Source organism: Jaculus jaculus, chromosome 19, assembly GCF_020740685.1.
Source record: "Jaculus jaculus isolate mJacJac1 chromosome 19, mJacJac1.mat.Y.cur, whole genome shotgun sequence".
NCBI lineage: Eukaryota > Metazoa > Chordata > Mammalia > Rodentia > Dipodidae > Jaculus > Jaculus jaculus.
In genome coordinates this window covers 21,360,771-21,385,800 of record NC_059120.1, presented here as the reverse complement: position 1 = coordinate 21,385,800, position 25,030 = coordinate 21,360,771, and the positions used below count along the sequence as shown (strand labels likewise).

The 25,030-nt window shown below is 41.8% G+C and overlaps 1 protein-coding gene across 1 annotated transcript in view; it reads left to right on the top strand.

The window, feature by feature from the left end:
* The window catches only part of Dipk1a (divergent protein kinase domain 1A), a 108,530-nt gene that overhangs the window by 74,035 nt on the left and 9,465 nt on the right, over window positions 1-25,030 (top strand). The window contains exon 3 of the mRNA XM_045138094.1: window positions 22,497-22,604. Coding sequence (XP_044994029.1) covers window positions 22,497-22,604 — 108 coding nt within the window. The remainder of the gene's footprint in view (window positions 1-22,496; window positions 22,605-25,030) is intronic.

The following is a 25,030-nucleotide window of genomic DNA, read 5'->3' as shown; positions in this document are numbered from 1 at the left end:
ACCTGTGGATATAATTAGAGCTACCAAAAATAAAAGTAAAATAATAGTAATTTTTAAAAAAATGAAGCCAGGCTTGGTGGTGCATGACTTTAATCCCAGCACTTGGGAAGCAGAGGTAGGAGGATTGTCATGAGTTCCAGCCTCAGCTAGAGTGAGACCCTGCCTCAAAAAAACAAAAAGGAAAAAGGAAAAAGAAAAAAAGAAAGAAAAAAAAGAAAGAGAAAGAGAACAACTACTGACTAGTCAGACAAGCTTTGAAGGATCCTGTATCTGTTTTTCTCTAGTTGTGTTTTTTTCTCTTTATCTACCAAGTTCATAATATAATAGTATAGAATTCATTCTATATTATCTCAGATTATAAAATTCCCTAATTGTAGTGGTTTGATTCAGGTGTCCCCCATAAACTTAAGTGTTCTGAATGCTAGGTTCCTAGCTGAGGGGAATTTGGGAATTAATGCCTCCTGGAGGCAGTGTATTGTTGGGGGCAGGCTTATGGGTGTTATAGCCAATGTCCCCTTGCCAGTGTTTGGCACACTCTCTTGTTCCTGTTGTCTACCTTATATTGTCCAGGGTGTGATGTCCATTCTCTGCTCGTACCACCATTTTTCTCTGCCATCATGGAGCTTCCCCTTGAATCTGTAAGCCAAAATAAAACCTTTTTTCCCACAAGCTGCTCTTAGTTGGGTGATTTCTGCCAGCACTGTGAGCCTGACTGCAACACTAATGAAGATATTATTTCAACACATCCTGGATGGTGTGCAGTCATAAAGAAATATTGTATAATTTTATTCTGTAGTTAAGATTCCTTTGACATAGTCTGTTTCATGCACTGACATATTTTTTTAAGATTTTTGCTTATTTATTTGTAAGCAGAAAGAGAGAGAGACAGAATAGGCACACCAGGACCTCCAGCCACTGCAAAAGAACTCTAGATACATATACCACCTTGTGCATCTGGCTTTCCATGGGCACTGGGGAATCCAATCTGGGTTGGTCAGGCTATACAGGCAAACTACCCTACTCTCACTTTTGGTTAGAGAAGCTTCTCTTTTCAGATGGTGGTGACTTTGGGATGACTCATCAGGTACCTTTAGTGCTAAGAAGTGACAGAGGAGTGTTCAGCACTGAAATACCTCTATCATTCCTTCCAAGGTTCAAGGTCCATTGCAGAAGAGATGAGCAGGGCTAGAAAGATGACTTAGTGGTTAAAGCAGTTGCTGGTGAAACCTTGGGACCTGGGTTCATTTCCCCAGTATCCACCTAAAGCAGTGGTGCATGCAACTGAGTTCATTTGCAGTAGCTAGAGGCCCTGGTGTGCCCATTCTCTTTCTCTGTCTGCCTCTTTCTCTATTTTCTTTTGTTTTTGTGTTTTTGTTTTTGTTTTTTCTTGCTCCAGCCCTGACTGACCTGGAATTCACTATGTAGTCTCAGGGTGGGTGGCTTCAAACTCAAGGCACTTTTCCTGCCTCTGCCTCCTGAGTGCCAGGAGTAAAGATGTATGCAACCATGCCCTGCTTCTCTTTTTTTAAATATTTTATTTATTTATTTATTTATTTATTATTTGAGAGAGAGAGAATGGGTGTGTCAGGGCCTCCAGCCACTGCAAATGAACTCTGCCACCTTGTGCATCTGGCTTACATGGGTACTGGGGAAATGAATCTGGGTCCTTTGGTTTCATAGGCAAGTGCCTTAACTGCTAAGATATCTCTCCAGGCCCCCCCCCCTTTCTCCTTCTGCTTGAAAATAAATACAAACATTTAACAGATAAAGGGTTTGGGGATGCAGCTCAGTTAGCAGAGTGCTTGCCTAGCATGATAAAGCCCTGGGCTCAATCCCCATCATTGCATAGACCAGGCATGGTGGTACACAAGGAGGTTGAGGCAGGAAGATGAGGTAGTTCAAGGTCATCCTCAACTGTTTAGCAAGTTTAAGGCCCATTAATTCAAGGCCAGAATGGGCTACATAAGACTCTGTCTGAAAAAAAGAACAGTGTTATGAAGCAGGATGTGTTGTTACATGCCTGTAATCCCCGCACTTGGGAAGCTGAGGCAGGAGGAGTGACTCAAGTTTCAGGTTATCCCGGGCTACATAGTGAGTTGCAGGCCAGCCCGAGCTACATATGAGGCTGTGTCTCAAAAAAAAAAAAAAAAGGAGGAGGCCCCCAACACCTCAGCACTGAAGCAGACCAAAAATGAACCCAACATGGCTCAGGGAAATTTTGCAGAAGAGGGAGCGGAAAGAATGTCAGAGTCACATGTTGGGTCATGATTTGCAGAGACATTTATCATACCAATGACTGGGGGCTAACTCCACAATGCACGACCCATTTTCATTAACAAGGAGGGTCTAATGGGAGGGGGTAGATCACAGATGAGCCTAAATAATGGTACCAAACTGCCTGTATTTACTGAAAAGAAAACTAATAAATTATATTAAAAAAAAAAAGGAGGAGGAGGAGAAGAAGAAAGAGAGAAAATAAATGCAATGCGTTTTTGTAATAGTAGTACCAAATGTGTTTGAACTAGGATGGGGAGCTAAGTGTGGACAGTGTGTTTCAGCTGCTATATCTAGAAGATGTGCTAGTTGGTGATAATTTTTTGTTTGTTTATTAAAAATTTTTTATTGACAACTTCCATAAGTGTAAACAATATACCATGGTAATACTTTCCCTCCCTTTTCTTTCCCCTTACTCTCCATCATATCCACTCCCTGTCTCAATCAGCCTCTTTTATTTTGATGTCATGATCTTTTCCTCCTATTATGAAGGTCTTGTGTAGGTAGTGTCAGGTACTGTGGGGTCATGGATATTCAGGCAATTTTGTGCCTGGAGGAGCACATTATAAGGAGTCCTACCCTTCCTTTGGCTCTTACATTCTTTCTGTCACCTCTCCCACAATGGACCCTGAGCATTGGAAGGTGTGACAGAGACATTTCAGTGCTGAGCACTCTTCTGTCACTTCTTCCCAGCCCATGGTGGCTTCTGAGTTCATCCCAAGGTCACTGCCATCTGAAAAGAGAAGCTTCTCTAACCAAAAGTGAGAGTAGCATTAATATATGAGCATGAACATTAAGAAAAGGGCTTACTGGACAGTTTGGTGAGCATAGTATATATATTTAGCCAGACACCAGCAGACATTACACTCCTAGGGCTCATGACTACCCCTGTTGTAGGTTTTCACTATCAGGGATGTATTCCCTCCCATGGAGCAGGCTTACAGTCAAATTAGAAGGCGGTTGGTTTCACCCATAGCAAACATGCCACTATTGTACCCGTTGGCTCATTTGGCCTAGCTGGTCAAATTTAAGGCTTGCAGTGTCCATTGTGGAGTATCTCCACTGGTGATTTCTCTCTCCCATTGAATTGCATGCAGCATGGCTTTTTCTGTCTTTCTGTCAGCTGGTCTACATGGAGGAGGTTTTCAGCTCAGTTCCAACAGGCTTTCTCAGTGGCCTTGCAGCCCAAGTATGTGGAGTCTTAAGCAGTAGGGTCTTACCATCTACTCAGCAATGGCCTATAATGTTTTGGGGGTATCAGGGACTTCCCTGGCCAATAACTCCCTGGAAGGTGTCCCATCCCTGGCACTGAAAATTTTCTAGTAACAATCTATGGCTTCTGAGTGTTCCATTATGCAAAAAAGTAGGTTTCCATGTGACATTTATATCCTCTTAGATTTTGATTATCTCTCCCTCCACCTTTCCTTGACCTCACTTAGGTCTTTTCACCCCCATTAATCTGTTCTACTTACATATATATAATACCATCCTATTAAGTCTCCCTTCCCTTGTTGTTTGTTTTAAAATTTGATAAAATACAACATAATATTTACCATATGAACTATTTGAATGTATAGTTCACTATTGATAAGTGTATTCACATCCCACATTCATCTCTATAACTTGTCCCTTTGTTCTCTATCAGACACCATCTGCCTTGTCTCTACACATTTGGTGCCTCATAAAAGTGAGATCATACAGTGTCTGTCCTTTGTTTTTGCTTAGCATTCATTGATTGACATCCAAATTGCTTCCATATTTGCTATGTGGCAAAGGATGATTTTTAACCCCTTATCTTCCTGCCTCTACCTCCCAAATTCTGGATAGATTGCTTATTTGGGAAATTGTTTTAAATTGCCCTAACCCAAATTGGTCTAGCATACTCTGGAGAGTCTGTTTGAAAGATAATAGATCCTGACAAAATAAAATTAATTCATAAAATGCAATGTTGGTCCAATATTTGAAAATCCATCACTGGGCCAGGTGTGGTGGCGCATACCTTTAATCCCAGCACTCAGGAGGCAGAAGTAGAAGGATCACTGTGTGTCCAAGACCACCCTGAGATTACATAGTGAATTCCAGGTCAACCTGGACTAGAATGAGACCCTACCTTAAAAAAAAAAAAAAGAAAAGAAAGAAAGAAAATCCATCACTGTCTTAAAGTAATAAAAAAAAATCTAAATGGATGCATTGGACAAAATTTTTAGCAAACTGAGAATGTGAAGCAATTTTCTCAACCTGACTCTCAAACATCCATTTCCATCATTGTATATAATGATGATAGTCTAAATATAGAACCTAAAGTCAGGATCACAGCAGAAATGCACATTTTATTCCCTTTTGTATTTCACTCAATACACTAGCCACCATAATAAAAGAAGAAAAATAAATAAAGGCACAGAGATCAAGGAAAAAGAGGGGGCTGGGAGGTGGTTCATCAATTAAAGGTGTTTGCTTGCAAAGCCTGTCAGTCCAGGTTTGATTCCTCAGTATACACATAAAGTCAGTTGCACAATGTGGTGCATGTGACTGTAGTTCATTTGCAATGGCAGGAGGTCCTGACAAGCTCATATGTTCATAAATAAATAAACAATAAATAAATATATTTTAAAAGAAAAAAGGGGAGCTGTAGAGATGGCTCAATGGTTAAAGTATTTGCCTGCAAAGTTTAAGGACCCAGGTTCAATTCCCCCGTACCTATGTAAAGCCAAATATACATATTTTTTTTTAAAGAGCCAGGCATGGTTGTGCACACCCTTAATCCCAGCACTTGGGAGGCAGAGGCAGAGGCAGAGAGGCAGAAGGATCACATGAGTTCAGGCCACCCGGAGTGAATTCCAGGTCAACCTGGGCTAGAGTGACACCCTGCCTTGGAAAAAAAAGAAAGAAAGAAAAGGCCAGGCATGGTGGCTCACACCTTTAATCCCAGCACTTGGGAGGCAGAGGTAGGAGGTTCACTGTGGGTTCGAGGCCACCCTGAAACTTCGTAGTGAATTCCAGGTCAGCCTGGGCTAGAGTGGGACCCTACCTCAAAAAAACAAAAACAAAACAAAACAAAAAAAAAAAAAAAAACAGAAGGAGGAGGAGGAGGGGGAGAGGGGAAAAGGGAGTGAGGAAGACAGGAAATGTTTGATGTAGGGGAGAACTAACTATTTCTATGCAACATAATTATAATGAAACTAATTTCTGTTTACATACAGGCATTTGTGTAGTCATGAAGTTTTATCTTTACTGAATTTATTTGCAAGCAATTCAAAGCATGTCATATAATGTTTATAACTTCATTAAACTCTTTCTCTTTCTGTCTCTTCCCCCCCCCCCCCCAATGTAGGGATTTTACTCTAGCCCAGGCTGACCTGGAACTCACTATGTAGTCTCAGGGTGGCCTCAAACTCAGAGTGATCCACTTACCTGCCTCCCAAGTGCTGGGATTAAAAATGTGCACTACCACCACTAGCTGTCTTTTTTATTTTATTTTATTTTATTTTATTTTTGAGGCAAGCCCAACAGAATGGCCTTTTTTTTCTTTTTTTAATGAGAGAGAGAAAGCGAATTGGCACACCAGGTCCTCCAGCCACTGTAATTGAACTCCAAATGCATGCATCAGCTTGTGCGCTTGGGTGACCTTGCATGTGCATCACCTTGGTTTACGTGGGATCTGGCAAGTGGAACATGGGTCTTCAGGCTTCACAGGCAAGTGCCTTAAATGTTAAGCCATCTCTCCAGCCCTAAACTCTTGTCTTATTATTATTATTTGAGAAAGAGAAAAAGAGGCAGAGAGAGAACGGCATGTCAAGACCTTCAGCTGCCGTGAATGAATCCCAGATGCCTATGCCCCTTGTGCGTCTGTGCGACTTTGCGCGCTTGTGTCACTGTGCTTCTGGCTTACGTGGGACCTGGAGATTCGAACATGACGTCTTAGGCTTCGCAGGCAAGCGCCTTAACCACTAAGTCATCTCTCCATCCCTAAACTCTGTCTTTTTAGGTAATATGTCAACTTACTTGAACTATTCAAGACAAAAGCAATGTCATTCCTGAAACTGGCTTCTGTTACCTTACAGTTGGCATCAGGCAGCTAGAAATTCTGAACCAGTGATTCTCAAAACATAACCCTTTGCTAAGCAGCATTACTATCACTTGGAAACTTGGTAAAAGCAAACTTTCCACGCCTTTCCAGACTTACTAAATCAGAAACTCAGATTAACGTCCTCCAGCGTGTGTGTTTTCACCATCCCTGCAGGTGACTTGAACTTCCTTATGTTTGAGAACCTCTACATTAAAACGTTTAGCTTGAAGTAGGTCTCTAAAAAAAATAACTTTAGCTCAAACTGATTCTTTTTAAAAATATGTATATGGTTATTTGTTTTATTAGAAAGACAGAAAAAGAGAGAATGAGCATGTCATGGCCTCTTGCTGCTGCAAATGAATTCAACACATGTGCCACATTGTGCATCTGGCTTTTATGTGGGTACAGGAGAATTAAACCCCAGGGAGACAAGCATGGCAAGTGCTTTTAGCTGCTGAGTATCTCCCTAGTCCCTACCCCTTTTTTTGAGGCAGGATCTCACTCTACTCAGGATGACCTGGACCTCACTCTGTAGCCCAGGCTATCCTTGAACTCATGGTGCTCCTCCTACCTCCACTTCCTGAGTGCTGTGATGAAGGTGTGTGCCACCATGCCTGTCTCAAACTGATTCTTATATTTTCTTCATGAAAGGGTGTAGTTTATCTTTTATTTTAGCCAATGCTAATATCTTAAATACCTTTAAATTCACTAAGGATAGTCCATTTCTAATTTCGTACTATTAAACAAATCATACATTTCACCAATAAAATGCTAATTTTCTAATTAATAAAATCTCAAATGGGGCTAGGGATGAGCTCAATACTAGAGCATTTACATGCCTAGCATGTATGAGTTTAATCTGGGTTCAATTCTCAGCTGGAGCTTGAACCCAGGTCTTTGGTTATGCAAGGCAAGTAATCTACCACTGAGCTATGTCCTTAGCCCTAGAAGGAGATGTATTTATAGTAGTTGTCTCTGGGGTATTGGCTTCCTGACTAACAATTCAGCTAAACACCAGTACATTCTTGGTCATGGTATTAGAGACACGTGAACTATAATCTGCATGTACTGTACTGTGTTCACGGGAGGATTTTAAAGTAAACTGTGGTCATTGTAACAAAAGGGAAATAAAGAATAGAGAAGGACATGTGCATAGGGGGAAAGATTTGAGTAACTTTTTAAAAATATTTTTATTTATTATTAGAGGGAGAAAATGGGCACACCAGGGCCTCCAGCCACTGCAAATAAACTCCAGACACATGCACTAGCTTGTGCATCTGGCTTATGTGGGTCCTGGAGATTGAACTTGGGTCCTTCATCTTTGTAGGCAAGTGCCTTAACCACTAAGCCATCTCTCCAGCCCTTTCCTGCTTTATATATATATATATTTTTTTTTTTTAATTTATTTGAGAGAGAGGCAGAGAGAGAGAATGGGTGCAAAACCAAGGCCTCCAACCACTGCAAAGGAACTCCAGACCCATGCACCACCTTATACATCTGGCTTACATGGGTCCTGGGGAATTAAACCTGGGTCCTTTGGCTTTGCAGGCAAGAGCCTTAACTGCTAAGCCATTTCTCTAGTCCCCTTTCCTGGTTTTTTGAAGTAAGTTCTCATTCTAGCCCAGGCTGACCTGGAATTCACTATGTAGTATCAGGGTGGCTTCACCTCCAACTCACAGTGATCCTCCTACCTCTGCCCCCTGAGTGCTGGGATTAAAGGCATGAGCCACCAACCCAACAATATCACAACTTTGTTATGAGATAAAAGTCTTGATTTGTTAGTTATTTTTTTGATGTAGAGTCTCGCTGTAGCCCAGGCTGACCTGGAATTTCACTATGTAGTCTCAGGCTGGCCTCAAACTCATGGCACTCTTCCTACCTATGCCTCCTGATTGCTGAGATTAAAGGCGTTGCACCACCATGCCCAGTTTAAGAACCTTTAATGGATAAGAAGGAAGTTGATTGAAGGAGAAAATAAGAAGTTAAATATAAACCATCATGCCTGGCTTGAGAACCTTAAACCTTAAAATGGATATGAAGGAAGTTGATTGAAGGAGAAAATAAGAAGTTAAATATGAGCCGGGCATGGTGGTGCATGCCTTTAATCCCAGCATTTGGGAGGCAGAGGTAGGAGGATGGCCATAAATTCGAGGCCACCCTGAGACTGCATAATGAATTACAGGTCAGGTCAGCCTGAGCTAGAGTGAGACCCTACCTTGGAAAACTAAAAAAAAAAAAACAAAAAAAAAAAAAGAAGTTGACTATAGAGAGCAGAAAACAGTGAAAGTTCAAAGTAGCTTATACAGAGAATGGAGTGTTGACTAGAGACATGGAAGATTTTCAGGCACTCTGAAGAACCAAATCTGGGGATTTCTTTGTTTATCTTCTGGTTTTTTTAATCTTAATAAATATAAATTGATGTCTGAATTACTTCTTTATAATAAACACAGATCTTAGAAAATCATTTAAAGCCTAGTATTATACATATGTTTGTTTTTACTGCCCCCTTGTGGTACATTTCTCCCAGTTTATAAAATTATTCCTGCAATGCAATGAGATTCTGTAAGGAAAAGCTATAATGCCATCCTCTGGTGCTATGAGGTATGTATAAACCAAAGGGTGTTTAATGGAATAATAGTAATACAAACTAGTAGAAAAACCTTTGCCTATTTTGATTATTTTATTGTAAAGCTGAGCATTGTTTATAGCTTCTATGCCTTTTTATCTACAAGATAATATTACTTAGAGTGATTATAATTTGTATGTGGAAAATAAAACAGCCAGGTATGGTGGCACATGCCTTTAATCCCAGAGACAGAGATAGGACAACCACTGTAAATTCAAGGCCAGCCTGGGACTACAGAGTGAGTTTCCTGGGCTAGAGTGAAACCCTATCTTCAAAAAAAATAAGACAACAACCACAACAAAAAATAATAGTATGTTCAAACTATCCTTTCCACACAAACATGTGGGAAATTGGTTTCGTTTTATGATGGAAGCCACAAACTGAAGAGCTGGCCTCTGTAATCCCTTCTTCAATGTAGTATTGGTTTGAGGCCTTTGCTCAAAACAAGAAATCTGGTTCCTGTAGCTAAATGCTAGGCTGGTTTCCTTACAAATTGACTAACAAGAGATTTCCCTTTAAAAAAAAATCTGGGTATGGTGGTGCATGCCTTCAATTTCAGCACTTGGGAAGCAGAGGTATAGCATGAGTTTGAAGCCACCCTGAGACTACATAGTGAATTCCAGATCAACCTGGGCTAGAGTGAGACCCTATCTTAAAAAAAGAAAGGCTGCACTGGAGAGATGGCTTAGCAGTTAAGGTGCTTGCTTGCAAAGTCTAAGGACCCAGGTTCAATTTCCCAGTATCCACATAAGCCAGATGCAGATGGTGGTGCATGCGTCTGGAGTTCATTTGTAGTGACTAGAGGCCCTGGTGTGCCCATTCTCTATCAGCCTTTTTCTCAAATAATTTTTTTTTAGACAGCAAGAGAATTGGCCAGCGCCAAGGCCTCAGCCACACTGAAATTGATCTCCAGACACTTGTACCACCTAGTGGGCATGTACGACCTTGTGCTTGCCTCGCCTTTGTGCATCTGGCTTATGTGGGATCTAGAGAGTCATACATGGACAGGCAAGCACCTTAATCACTCACCTACCTCTCCAGCCCCAAATAAATATATGGTTTGGGTTTTTTTTGTTTTGTTTTGTTTTTTTTCCTTTTGGCTTTTCAAGGTAGGGTCTCACTCTAGCTCAGGCTGACCTGGAATTCACTATGTAGTCTCAGGGACGCCTTGAACACTTGGCATTCCCCCTACCTCTGCTTCCTGAGTGCTGGGATTAAAGGCGTGTGTCACCACACCAGGCCCAAAATATTTTTTTAAAAAGGCTGTGATGAGCTGGCCGTGGTGGCACACACCTTTACTCCCAGCACTCAGGAAGCAGAGGTAGGGGGATTGCCATGGGTTCAAGGCATCCCTGAGACTACATAGTGAATTCCAGGACAGTCTGAGCTAGAGTGAGACCCTACTTAGGAAAACCAAAAAGAAAAAAGAAGGCTGTGATCATGGCTCAGCAGCTAAAGGTGCTTACTTGCAAAGCCTACTGGCCAGGGTTCAGTTCCCCAGTACTCAGATAAAGCAGATGCACAAAGTGATTTATGGGTCTGGAGTTTGTTTACAGACAGGCATGTCAGGGCCTCCTGCCACTCTAAACAAACTCCAGACTCATGTGCTCTTTTGTGCATCGGTATTTATGTGGGTTCTGGAGAATTGGACCCAGGCTAGCAGGCTTTGAAAGTAAGTACCTTTAGCTGCTGAGCCCCAGTGATTCTCCTGTCTGTACACACACACACACACACACACACACACACACGGGACTAGGATTACAGGCCAGTGTGGCCACACCCAGCTTTTTACATGGGTGCTGGGAATTGAACTCAGGTTGTCTTAGGCCCATATGCTTGCATAGCAAGCATTCTTACCCACCCCAAGCCATCCTCCTAAGTCACAGCCCCTAAAGTCACAGTGCTCTTTATTTTGGTAATTTAATAAATCTTTACTGAACACTTAAATACCAAACTATGCTATGGGAAGAAGAACTTCAAAGATGACTGTGACAGTCTATAATTTAAATGTTATTTTCTATCAGGGAAGAAAACACAAAGAATGTAGGCTCAGGAAAGATTATTTGGAAAAGTAGGTGTTGTAGAGAGGGCCCTTTGAAACTCAACAAAGTGGTCCTTAGGATTCAGGAGCTGAGCATTGGAATAGGCATAGGACATAGATTTGAGTCCCACTCCTGAAGTTATTCTTTTTTAAAATATTTCCATTTATTTATTTGCAAGCAGAGAAAGCAAAAAGAGTGACAGAGAGCTGGGTGTGATGGTGCACACCTTTAATCCCAGCACTTGGGAGACAGAGGTAGGAGGATCACCAAGAGTTTAAGGCTATGCTGAGACTACATAGTGAATTCCAGGTCAGCCTGAGCTAGAATGAGACCCTATCTCAAAAAAAAAAAGAAAAAAAAGAAAGAAAGAAGGAAGGAAAGGAAGGAAAGGAAGGGAAGGAAGGGAAGGGAGGAAGAAGAGAAACAGAATGGGCATGCCAGGGTCTCTAGCCACTGGAAACTAACTTCAGATGAATGCACTACTTTGTGCATATGGCTTTATGTGGGCACTAGGGAATTAAACCTGGGTCCTTAGGCACTGTAGACAAGTTCCTTAACCACTGAACCATCTCTTCAACCCAAATATACAGTCTTTTTTAATTTTCTTTTTATTTTTTATGTATTTATTTGAGAGAGAGAAAGAGACACGCAGAGAGAATCAAACTCCAGATGCATGTGCCACCTTGTGCAGCTGGCTTATGTGGGTCCTTGGGAATCAAACCTGGGTCCTTTGGCTTTGCAAGCAAGTGCCTTAACCATTGGGCAATCTCTCCAGTGCAACCCCCTCCCAAAGTTTTTTGGGGATTTTTTGGCTTTTTAAGGTAGGGTTTCACTCTAGCTCAGGCTGACCTGAAACTCACTATGTAGTCTCTGGGTGACCTCAAACTCATGGTGATCCTCCTACCTCTGTCTCCCAAGTGCTGAGACTAAAGACGTGTGCCACCACGCCTCGCTTACTCTTTTAAAAGAAAAAAAATTCTTTGTTTCTGTTTTTTCAAGGTAGGGTCTCGCTTTAGCCCGGGCTGACCTGTAATTCACGATGTAGTCTCAGGGTGGCCTGGAACTCAGTGATCTCCTACCTCTACCTCCTGAGTGCTGTGATTAAAAGCTGGTGCCACCACCCCAGCTGGCAGGTGCTTTTTCTACATACTTGATTGTGACTCTGAAGGTGAGTGCCACCTGCTAATGAGGCACCTTTATTGGTTGGGTGTAGACTAGGTATTGTGCAAAGCCCAGGAACAACAATGGAAGTTCCAGCTCTGCTTTTTAAATATTTTTCTTTATTTATTTGCAAGAAGAGAGAGGTAGAGAAAAGGGAGACAAGCAGAAAGAACGAGCACACCAGGGCCTCCAGCTGCTGCAAACGGACTCCAGACGTGTGCGCCTCTTTGTGTATCTGGCTTTGCATGAGTACTGGGGAATCAAACCTCGATCATTAGGTTTTGCAGGCAAATGCCTTAACCACTGAGCAATCTCTTCAGTCCTAGCTCTGTGTTTTGTTGTTGTTATTTTGTTTTGTTTTTGTTTTCTGAGGTAGAGACTCACTCTAGCCCAAGCTGACCTGGAATTCACTATGTAGTCTCAGGCTGACCTCGAACTCATGGCAATCCGCTACCTCTACCTCCTGAGTGCTGGGATTAAAGACATGTGGCACCATGCCCAGCTTCAGCTCTGTTTCTTTAAGTCTTCTGTTTTTCATTTGTTTTTGACATTTTCATTCCTCAATATTATATTTTAGTCACATGGACCTCACATTACCCTTCCATGTCCACTTAAGTGTCACTGTACTTCTTTTCATCCCCACTGTCTATGCCATGGAAGAGAATGACTCTTACTTCCCTGACAACCAGTAGTGTCATTATCTTATTAAGGAGGGAATGACTACCAAGCCCTCTAGAACACAATGTGCAGGTCTTGTGTGGGCCACCACAGATGCTGTGAGATGTCATAGGTCTATAGCACTCCTCCCCATTCTCTAGCTTTTACATTTTTTTCCTTCCCATTTTCCCTGGAGGGGATGATGCATATGTCCCATGTAGGGCCAAGCACTCATCAATCACTAATTTTCAGCACTTGACCACATAGGGTTCTCTGCATGAGCCACCTCCCACTGCCAAATGGGAAAAAAAAAAAGATACATGAATTTAGAAAAGCAAAGCTTATATGTGGATCCTAGCTACAGATGATTGGGCTTCTGCGTGAGAATGAAAATACTTAGTAGCAGAGGCCAGTAAGTTAAAAAGGAGGAAGACAAAGGAAGGGAGGAGGATACCTAATAGGTTGATATTGTATATATGTAATTACAATGATTGTAATGGGGAGGTAATATGATGGAGAATAGAATTTCAAATGGGAAAGTGTGGGGGTGGGGAGGGAGGGAATTACCATGGGATATATTTTATAATCATGGAAAATGTTAATAAAAATTTAAAAGAATAAATAAAAAAATAAAAAGAAAAACAAAGCTAGCTGGGTGTGGTGGCACATGCCTTTAATCCCAGCTCTCAGGGAAGATTGCAGTGAGTTCAAGGCTGGCCTGGGACTACAGATTGAGTTCCAGGTCATCATGGGATAGACTGAGACCCTACCTTTAAAAAAAAAAAGTTTCTGACGGGGGCTGAGAGAAGAACTGATCTGTTTAGCAATACAGCAGTAATAGTATTGCTAGATTCTTCCCTAGAACCTACAGTCTCAGACTCCTTAGCCATGGGATTTTGACCTGGTTTTCAGGGCCAGGCATAAATTTCGTATGGCAGAGTGGGCCTCAGATCCAATCAAAGAGTCATTAGTTACTGCTGTTACAGTCATGCCACTACTGTACCTGGGGCTCACTGATTATTCAGTCTAACCAAATCTGTGAGCCATAAGTTCAGCAAGAAGCCCTGTCTCAAAGAATAAAAGAGAAGAGCAATTAGGAAGACACTTGATGTATACCTCTGACCACTAAATACACATATACCTGCACACATGTGAAATCACACACGCATGCACGCACAAATAATAAAAGAGTTCAGGATCATCCTCTGCTACATAGGTCAGCCTGAGCTTCATAAAACTGTCAAAAATAACATGGCACATATCATATGGGTCACTCGTGTTCATTTTCCTTGGGATGTGTTATCCTTAGTAGCAGATTAAAGTGTAATTTCATGTATATGCAATTTTTTGATAATCTACTTTGAATATTTTAAGTATTTTTTGCATGTGATTTTTTTGTTGTTTGTTTTAAGAAAGAGAGAGAATGGGCACACTAGGGCCTCTTGCCATTGCGAACAAACTACAGACACATGCACTACCCTGTGCATCCAGTTTACGTGGGTTGAATTGAATCCAGGTCATTAGGCTTTGCAGGAAAGTACCTTAACCATTGACAAATCTCTTTTGTAATGCTAAGTTTTTTTTTCAAATTTTTTGATATCAACAACTTCCATGATTATAAAATATATCCCCATGGTAATACTTTCCCTCCCCCCACTTTCCCCTTTGAAATTCCATTCTCCATCATATCCCCACCCCATCTCAGTCTCTCTCTTATTTGGGTGTCATGTTTTTTTCCTCGTATTATGATAGTATTGTGTAGGTAGTGTCAGGCACTATGAGGTCATGGATATCCAGGCCATTTTGTGTCTGGGGAAAGCACGTTGTAAGAAGTCCTACCCCTCCTTTGGCTCTTATGTTCTTTCCACCACCTCTTCCTCAGTAGACCCTGAGCCTAGGAAGGTATGCTAGAGATATTGCAGTACTGAGCACTCCAGTCACTTCTTTCTACCACCATAATGCCTTCTGAGTTGTCCCAAGGTCACTGCCATCTGAAAAGAGAAGATTCTCTGCCAAAAGTAAGAGTAGCATTAATATAAGGGTGTGAACATTAAGAGAAGTGCTTACTGGTCAGTTTGATAAGCATAGTATATACATTTATCCATACAGCAGCAGGTATTATACCTCTAGGGCTAATAACTACCCCTGTATTAAGTTTTCAGTATCAGGGATGTATTCCCTCCCATGTAGCAGGCCTCCAGTCCAGCTGGATGGCAGTTGGTTTCCACCATGACAGATGTGCCACTATTGCACCTGTTGGCTCATTTGGCCTGGCTGGCCAAATATAAGGCTTGTAGTATCTACTGTTGAGTATCTTCACTGGTGTTTTCTTTCTCCCATTGAACTGCATGCAGAATGGCATCTTCCAGCTTTCTGTCAGCTGGTCTGCATGAAGGAGGTTATCAGCTCAGTTCCAGCAGGATTTCTCAGTGGCCTTGCAGCCCAAGTATGTGGAGTCTTCAGCAATAGGGTCTTACCATCTATTCCTTGTAGTAAACCAAGGGCCTCAGCAATGGCCTATAATGTTTTGGGAGCATCAGTGACCATCATGGCCAACAACTCACTGGGAGGTATCCCATCCCTGCCACTGAAAATTTTCTAGTAATAATCTACAGCTCCTGAATGTTCCATTGTCCGAAAAAGTAGGTTTCCATATGATTTATTCATATCATCTTAGATTTTGATTAGCCCTCCCACCACCCTTCCTTTACTCAATCTTTTCTCCTGACCTCACTTGGGCTCTTTCACCCCTATTAATCTATTCTACTTACATATATACAATACCATCCTATTAGGTAATCTCCTCCCTTCCTTTCTCTTCCCTTGATCTCTTTTCTAGCTTACTGGCCTTTGCTACTGAGTTTTCTTCCTACTCACACAGAAGTCCAATCAACTGTAGCTAGGATCCATATATGAGAGAGAACATGTGACGCTTGGCTTTCTAGGCCTGGGTTACCTCACTTAATATAATCCTTTCCAGATCCGTCCATTTTCCTGCAGATTTCATAACCTCATTTTTCTTTACCACTGAGTAGAACTCCATTGTATAAATGTGCCATGTCTTCACTATCTACTCATCAGTTGAGGAACATCTAGGCTGGTTCTATTTTCTGGCTGTTATGAATTGAGCAGCTATAAACATGGTTGAGCATGTACTTCTAAGGAAATGGGATGAGTCCTTAGGATATATGCCTAGGAGTGCTATAGCTGGGTTATATGGTAGATCTATGTTTAGCTGTCTTAGGAACCTCCACACTGATTTCCACAATGGCTGGACCAAATTGCATTCCCACCAAGTGTAGAAGGGTTCTTCTTTCTCCACATCCTCGCCAGCATTTATGGTCATTTGTTTTCATGATGGTAGCCAATCTGACAGGAGTGAGATGGAATCTCAATGTAGTTTTAATCTGCATTTCCCTGATGACTAGGGATGTAGAACATTTTTTCAGATGCTTATATGCCATACATATTTCTTCTTTTGAGAACTCTCTATTTAGTTCCATAGCCCATTTTTTAATTGGCTTGTTTGATTTCTTATTATTTAATTTTTTGAGTTCTTTGTATATCCTAGATATTAATCCTCTACCAGATGTATAGCTGGCAAAGATTTCTTCCCATTCTGTAGGTTGCCTCTTTGCTTTATTCACAGTGTCCTTTGCAACACAAAATCTTTGTAGTTTCATGAGGTCCCAGCTTTTAATCTGTGTTTCATTGCCTAAGCAATTGGGGTTATATTCAGAAAGTCTTTGCCAAGACCAATGTGTTGAAAGATTCCTCTTACTTTTTCCTCTACCAGTTTCAGAGTTTCAGGTCTGATGTTAAGGTCTTTAATCCATTTAGACTTAATTCTTGTGCATGGAGAGAGAGAAGAATATTTTCATCCTTCTACAGATACATATCCAGTTTTTCCAGCATCATTTGCTGAAGAGGCTGTCTTTTCCCCAGTGAGTATTTTTGGCATTTTTATTGAATATCAGGTGGCTACAGCTACCTGGACTTACATCTGGATCCTCTGTTCTGTTCCATTGATCTGCGTGTCTGCTGTTGTGCCAGTACATGCTGTTTTTGTTACTATGGCTTTGTAGTATAGGTTAAAATCAAATATGGTGATACTACCAGCCGTATTTTTGTTGCTCAGTATTTTTCAGATATTTGAGATTTTCTTGTGATTCCAAATGAATTTTTGGATTTTTTTTCTATTTCCATGAAGAATGCCATTGGAATTTTGATGGGGATTGCATTAAATGTATAGATTGCTTTTGATAAGATTGCCATTTTCACAATATTGATTGTTCTCAAGAACAAGGGATGTTTTTTCCATTTCCTAGTGTCTTCTGCGATTTCTCTCTTGAGAGTTTTAAAGTTTTCATTGTAGAGATCCTTCACTTCCTTGGTTAGGTTTATTCCAAGGTCTTTATCTGCCTCTTTCTCACTCACTGTCACTCACTCTCTCTCAAATAAGTAAAGTTAAAATATTTAAATATACTTTTAATAAGATTAATGAGATTATAGGAGCTGAACCCAGACATGGTGGCACACACCTTTAATCCTAGCACTAGGAAGGCAGAGATAGGAGGGTCACCGTGAGTTCGAGGCCACCCTGAGACTCCATAGTGAATTCCAGGTCAGCCTGGACTAGAGTGAAACCCTTCCTTGAAAAAACAAAAAAAAAAAAAAATTATAGAAGATTGCTCAATGGTTAAAGGTACTTGCTTTCAAATCTTGACAGACTGGGTTTGATTCCCCAGGACCCACATAAATCCAGATGCACAAAGTGACACACGTGTCTAGAGTTTGTAGTGACAGGAGGCTCCAGCATGACCGCCCTCCCTCCCTCCTCCTCTCTGTCTTTTTTTCTCTCTTCTTCTCTGCCTCTCTTTCTCAAACAAAACTATTTTTAAATTATTTATTTCTTATTTGTGAGGCGACAGAGAATATGAGTATGGTCATATCAGAGCCTCTTGCCACTGCAAATGAACTGCAGACACATGTACCACTTCATGCATCTGGGTTTATAGGGGTACTAGAGAATTGAACCTGAGCACGCAGGCTTTGCAAGCAAGCTTCTTTAACTGCTAAGCCATCTCCCCGATCCTCATATTCTTTTCTCCTTCTTATAGAATTATTGTATGGACTTCTTGCTTGTTTTCTCTTGATTATTGTGTATTCCTGCATGAAATGAGCTCTTTCTCAACCAGCCATCTGCAGAAAGTAACTGGGCACTGAACTGAGCTAGTAGTAAAGCTCTGTGTGCATGCCTCCCTACATGTGGGAAAGAGGGAAAAGGGCAGCCAGAGATATACACTGGCTGGGCCTTCTTCCCTCTCCAGCAAACTCAGGGCTTCTCATAAGTCTCTCCCAATATCAGCCTGTCGGCAGACTTCCTCCAGCAAAGATATCATTCAGTCCTGCCTTACCCTCTATTTCATTGTGCCAGATAGAGTCCTGGGAGGTTCCCAGCTTGTGTGCCTTATGCCTTCACTGCAAACCAGGATGTTGGCTTTGCTTCTCTTCTCAAAAACCACCTATTGCATTTAATCCCAGCACTTGAAAAGCAGAGGTAGGAGGATTACTGTGAGTTTGAGGCCACCCTGAGGTCAGCCTGGGCTAGAGTGAGATCCTACCTTGAAAAACCAGGAAAAAGAGGGCAGGGGCTGGAGAGATGGCTTAGTGGTTAGAGGCGTTTGCCTGTAAAGCCAAAGGACCCAGATTTGATTCCCCAGTACCCACGTAAGCCAGACGCACAAGAGGCACATGCACCTAGAGTTCGTTTTCAGTGGCTAGAGGATCTGGCGAACCCATTCTCTCTGTGTCTGTCTTCTCTCTGTATCTCTCTTCCTCTCTCTGCTTGCAAATAAATAAAATAAAATCTTTAAAAATAAAAAAAGTTAAATAATAAGGAATCAAACAAGCCAATCAAAAAATGGCTATGGACATACTGGTCTAGAAATGTTAAACTTAATTTTTTTCCATTTGTACAGGGGTAATACACTGTATTAAATATATAAGGTCTTATATACATGGGTTTGATTACAGAAACTAATAAAGTATTCTATAAATTAAAAAAAAAGGGCTATGGAGCTAAATAGAGCATTCTCAAAGGAAGAAATACGAATGGCATATAAGCATCTAAAAAAATGTTCTATGTCACTAGTCATCAGGGAAATGCAGATTAAAACTACATTGAGATTCCATCTCACTCCTGTCAGATTGGCCACCATCATGCAAACAAATGATCATAAATGTTGGCGGGGATGTGGAAAAAGAGGAACCCTTCTACACTGCTGGTGGGAATGCAATCTGGTCCAGCCATTGTGAAAAACAGTGTGGAGGTTCCTAAAACAGCTAAAGATTGATCTACCATATGACCCAGCTATAGCACTCCTAGGCATATATAGAAAGGACTCATCTCATTTCCTTAGAAGTACGTGCTCTACCATGTTTATTGCTGCTCAATTTATAATAGCTGGGAAATAGAACCAGCCTAGATGTCCCTCAACTGATAAGTGGAAAATGAAGATGTGGCACATTTATACAATGGAGTTCTACTCAGCAGTAAAGAAAAATGAAGTTATGAAATTTGCAGGAAAATGGATGGACCTGGAAAGGATTATACTAAGTGAGGTAACCCAGGCCCAGAAAGCCAAGCGCCACATGTTCTCTCTCATATGTGGATCCTAGCTACAGATGATTGGGCTTCTGCGTGAGAAGGAAAATCCTTGGTAGCAAAGGCCAGTAAGTTAAAAAGGAGACATAAAGGGAAGAGAAAGGAAGGGAGGAGGATACTTAATAGGTTGATATTGTATATATGTAATTACAATGATTGTAATGGGGAGGTAATATGATGGAGAATGGAATTCCAAATGGGAAAGTGTGGGGATGGGGAGGGAGGGAATTACCATGGGATATTTTTATAATCATGGAAAATGTTAATAAAAAATTTTTTTAAAATTTAAATACAAATAATAGTTTAAATGTAAAAATAAATAAATAAAACAAAGCTAGCCAGGCATGGTGGCGCATGCCTTTAATCCCAGCACTCGGGAGGCAGAGGTAGGAGGATTGCTGTGAGTTCAAGGCCACTCTGAGACTCCATAGTGAATTCAGGTCAGCCTGGACCAGAGTGAGACCATACCTCAAAAAAAAAAAAAAAAAAAAAAGCTGGGTGTGGTGGTGTACGCCTTTAATCCCAGCACTCAGGAGGCAGAGGTAGGAGGATTGCCGAGAGTTTGAGGCCACCCTGAGACTCCATAGTGAATTCCAGGTGAGCCTGGGGTAGAATGAGACCCTACCTTGAAAAGAAAAAAGAAAAAAGAAAAAAAAATAAAAAATAAGCCTATTGTATAGGTGCTCTAACTTTGAGAACCAAAAACCTGAGCAAATTTTGTTGATTGCTTCCTCTCCTCCTTTTTTTAATACTTTATTTATTTATTAGAGAGAGGGAGAGAGATAGAATGGGTGCTCTAGAGCCCTCAGCAACTGCAAATGAACTCCAGATGCATGCACCCCTTGTGCATCTGGCTTACGTGGTTCCTGGGGAATCAACCCTGGGTCCTTTGGCTTTGCAGACAAATGCCTTAACCATTAAGCCATCTCTCCAGCTCACCTCCTTTTTTTTTTCATTGACAACTTCCATAATTATAGACAGTACACCATGGTAGTTCCCTTCCTACCCCCACTTTCCCCTTTGAAAGTCCACTCTCCATCATATCCCCATCCTCTCTCAATCAGTCTCTCTGATTTTGATGTCATGGTCTTTTCCTCCTATTATGATGGTTTTGTGTAAGTAGTGTCAGGCACAGTGAGGTCATGGATATCCAGGCCATTTTGTGTCTGGAGGAGCACATTGTAAGGAGTCCTACCCTTCCTTTGGCTCTTACATTCTGTCCACCACCACCTGTTCCACAATGGACCCTGAGCCCTAGAAGGTATGTTAGAAATATTTCAGTACTGAGAACTCCTTTATCACTTCTCAGCACCATGGTGCCTTCTGAGTCATCCCAAGGTCACTGCCATCTGAAGAGGTTCTCTAACCAAAAGTGAAAGTAGCATTAATATATGGGTATTAAGAGAAGTGCTTTAAGCCGGGCGTGGTGGCGCACGCCTTTAATCCCAGCACTCGGGAGGCAGAGGTAGGAGGATCACCATGAGTTCAAGGCCACCCTGAGACTACATAGTGAATTCCAGGTCAGCCTGAGCCAGAGTGAGACCCTACCTCGAAAAACAAAAAAACAAAAACAAAAAACAAAGAGAAGTGCGTAAGGGCTGGAGAAATGGCTTAGTGGTTAAGGCAGTTGCCTGCAAAGCCAAAGGATCCAGGTTCAATTCCCCAGTACCCATGTAAGCCAGATGTACACGGAGCACATGCACCTGGAGTTCGTTTTCAGTGGCTAGAGGCCCTGGCATGCCCATTCTCTCTCTCTTGCTCTCTCTGTCTCTCTTACACTCACTCTGATTGCAAATATGTAAATAAAATTCAAAAACCTAAATCAAGGAAGGAAGGGAAGGGAGGGAAGAAAAGTATTTACTGGGCAGTTTATTGAGTATAGTATATACATTTAGCCATATACCAGCAGATGTTATACCCCTAGGGCTCATGACTTCCCCTGTTGTAGGTTTGCAATATCAGGGATGTATTTCCTGCCATGGAGTGGGCCTCCAGTCCAATTAGAGAGAAGTTGTTTTCCCCCATAACAGTCATGTCACTCTTGCACCCATTGGTGTATTTCCATTGGTGATTTCTTTCTCTCCCATGGAGCTAAATGCAGCATAGCTTTTTCCAGCTTTCTGTCAGCTGATCTATACCGTCCTTCTTTTTTTTTTTTTTTAAAGCAGTAGATGATGGTTTGAATGAAATGTCTCTTAAAGCTGGGAATGGTGCACACCTTAAATCCCAGCATTCAGGAAGCTGAGGTATCATGAGTTTAAGGCCAGTCTGAGCATACAGAATGAGTTCCAGGTCACCTTGTACTAAAGTGAAACCTTAACTCAAGAAGGGAGGAAGGAAGGAAGGGCAACAGGTTGAAGGAAGAGAGAAAAAGGAAGGAAGGAAGGGAGGGAGGAAGGGAAGGTAGGGTAGGAGAGGGGAAGAAAGAGAAAAGGAAAGAAAGGAAAAAGGCAAAAAGAAAGATATGTTTTATAAGCACCTTTAACTACTTAGCCATTGCCCCAGCCCTGGTTCATGTGGTTTGAATATTTGGTTCCCAGCTCTTGGCAATTTGGGAAAGTACTAGGGCCTTTGGGAGGTGATATTGGAGGAGGTGTGTTGCTGGGTTGGGCTGTGGGGTCCTGTAGCCCAGCTCTAAGCCCAGTGCTCGGACTACTTCCTTTCTAATGCTGTGGAGATGTGACATGTGCTTGCACCGCCGTCCTTTCCCCACCACGGTGAAGCTGCCCTCTCGCTGTGAGCCAAAGAAAACCCTTTGCTTCCATCAGCTGCTGTGGTCTGGTGTTTGTCCTAGCAATGAGAAGGTAACTGTTGTACTGGGCTTTGTGTAGCCCAAGCTGTCTCAACCCTGTGATTCTCCTGCCTTAGCTTCCTAAGTGCTGGGAATACAGGCATTGACCACCACAACTGGCTTTGAACCTGTGTTATCAAAGATAGAATTTATGTTCCTCTTCCCACTTCTCATGAACATTTTCTGTTAACTGCTTTATTTCCTGTTTTCAGTGTGACAAGTACAAGACTGGAGTAATTGATGGGCCTGCGTGCAATAGCCTTTGTGTTACAGAGACTCTTTACTTTGGAAAATGCTTGTCCACCAAGCCCAACAATCAGGTATGGACATTAGGAATAAACATTCCAGAATGTCATGAGCTATTGTGATAATGATGATTATGATTAAATTGGTTTCTTTAATATAAGGTGTCATATAGCCAACACTGGCCTTGAACTCACTATGTACCTAAGAAAGACCTTGAACTAACCTTCTGCCTCCACTTCCCAAATGCTGAGACAGACATGTGCACCATAACACCCAGGTAGTAAGTTCTAATTTTACCTTAAACTAAAGCTTATCAAAATAGTTCTTGGGGGCGGGGTCAATGACTCAGTGGTTAAAGGCACTTACTTGCAAGCTTGATAGCCTGGGTTTGATTCCCCAGTACTCATGTAAAGCCAGATGCACAAGGTGACACATGTGCTTGGAGTTAGTTTGCAGTGACAAGAGGCTCTGGCATCTCCATTCCCTCTTTCCAAATTTTTTTTTATTTTTTATTCATTTTTATTTATTTATTTGAGAGTGACAGAGAGAGAGAGGGAGAGAGAGAGAGAGAGAGAATGGGCGTGCCAGGGCTTCCAGCTACTGCAAACAAACTCCAGACGCGTGCGCCCCCTTGTGCATTTGGCTAAGGTAGGTCCTGGGGAACCGAGCCTCGAACTGGGGTCCTTAGGCTTCACAGGCAAGCGCTTAACTGCTAAGCCATCTCTCCAGCCCCAAATATTTTCTAAAAAATAAATAAAACTGATCATGGTGATCATGGTGGCATAAACCTGTAATCCCAGCACTTGGGAGGTAGATGTAGGAGGATCACCGTCTACATAGTGAATTCCAGGTTAGCCTGGGCTACAGCAAGACCCTACCTTGAAAAACAAAAATAAATAAATAAGAGACTGTGGAGATGGTTCAGCAGTTAAAGGCACTTGTTTGCAAAGCTTGATACCTGAGTTCAATTCCAGAGTACCCATGTAAAGCTAGACACAAAATGGAACATGCTTCTGGAGTTTGTTTGCGTAGTAAGAGGCCCTGGCATGCCCATATGCTCTATCTGCCTCTTTATCTCTCTCTACCTGAAATAAACATTTTATTTAAAGTTCTGCTTCCTTTATCATCAAAGAAATATAAATGAGAACAGTAGAAAAGGACTCAGAGCACACTAACAACATCCTTGCACAACGGCATTTTTATATGCATCTAATTTTCAATTTTCCCATATAAACACATATTACTTATATACCTAACTCAAGGCTTTGTACTTGTTACACAAGCAGTCTACCATTGAGCTACACCCTTCACCAGACCTTGGTTTTTGTTTTTTTTTTTTTAATTTATTATTATTATTATTATTATTATTTATTTGAGAGAAGAAAGAGGAAGAGCCAGAGAGTGAGAGAGAGAATGGTCACACCAAGGCCTCCAGCCATTACAAACAAACTCCAGGTGCATGTACCACCTTGTGCATCTGGGTTACAAGGGTCCTGGGGAATCAAACCTGGGTTCTTTGGCTTTGCAAGTAAGAGCCCTAACTGCTAAGCCATTTCTCCAGCCCAGGCCTTGGTTTTTGAGACAAGGTCTTGCTACTTACTGTGGGTTGGTTTGATACTTTTGGCCCTCCGGCCTCTAATTCCTGTGTGCTGGGATTATAAACCCATACCACCATGCCCAGCAATGTATAAGATTTGGGGTGGGGGGGAAAGGGGAGATAACTCCCAGCATTTGAGAGCCACTTGCATGACTTTGTGGCATTGGGAGAAATAGTGGGAACAAGAGAGACAAATCCTCTTGGCCTTGTAGGCTTCATGTTCCAATGGGGGAGATGACAGATAATAAATTAGTGGATGAAAAAAATTATTCAGGCATGGTGGTGCACACCTTTAGTCCCAGCACTAGAGAAGCAGAGGTAGAAGGATCACCATGAGTTGGAGGCCACCCTGCGACTACATAGTTAATTCCAGGTCAGCCTGGGCTAGAGCAAGACTTTACCTCAAAAAACAAGCAAACAGAAAAATATAATGGGCTAGAGAGATGGCTTAGCAGTTAAGGTGCTTGCCTCTGAAACGTAAGGACCCAGGTTCAATTTCCTAGAACCCACATAAGCCAGATGTACAAGGTAGCACATGCATCTGGAGTTTGGTTGCAGTGACTGGAGGCCCTGGTACGCCCATTCTCTCTACATATGTCTTCCTCTCTCTCAAATAAATAAATAAAATATTTTTAACAATAGAGACAATGCTGAAGATATGAGAAAAAAAGCAAACAGGGTTATGAGTTTAAAAACTGTTTAAAGCCGGGTGTGGTGGCACACGCCTTTAATCCCAGCACTTGGGAGGCAGAGGTAGGAGGATCGCCGTGAGTTCAAGGCCACCCTGAGACTCCATAGTGAATTCCAGGTCAGCCTGGGCTAGAGTGAGCCTCTACCTCAAAACACCAAAAAATAAAAATGAAAACTATTTCAGAGCCAGGCCTGGTGGCGTACACCTTTAAT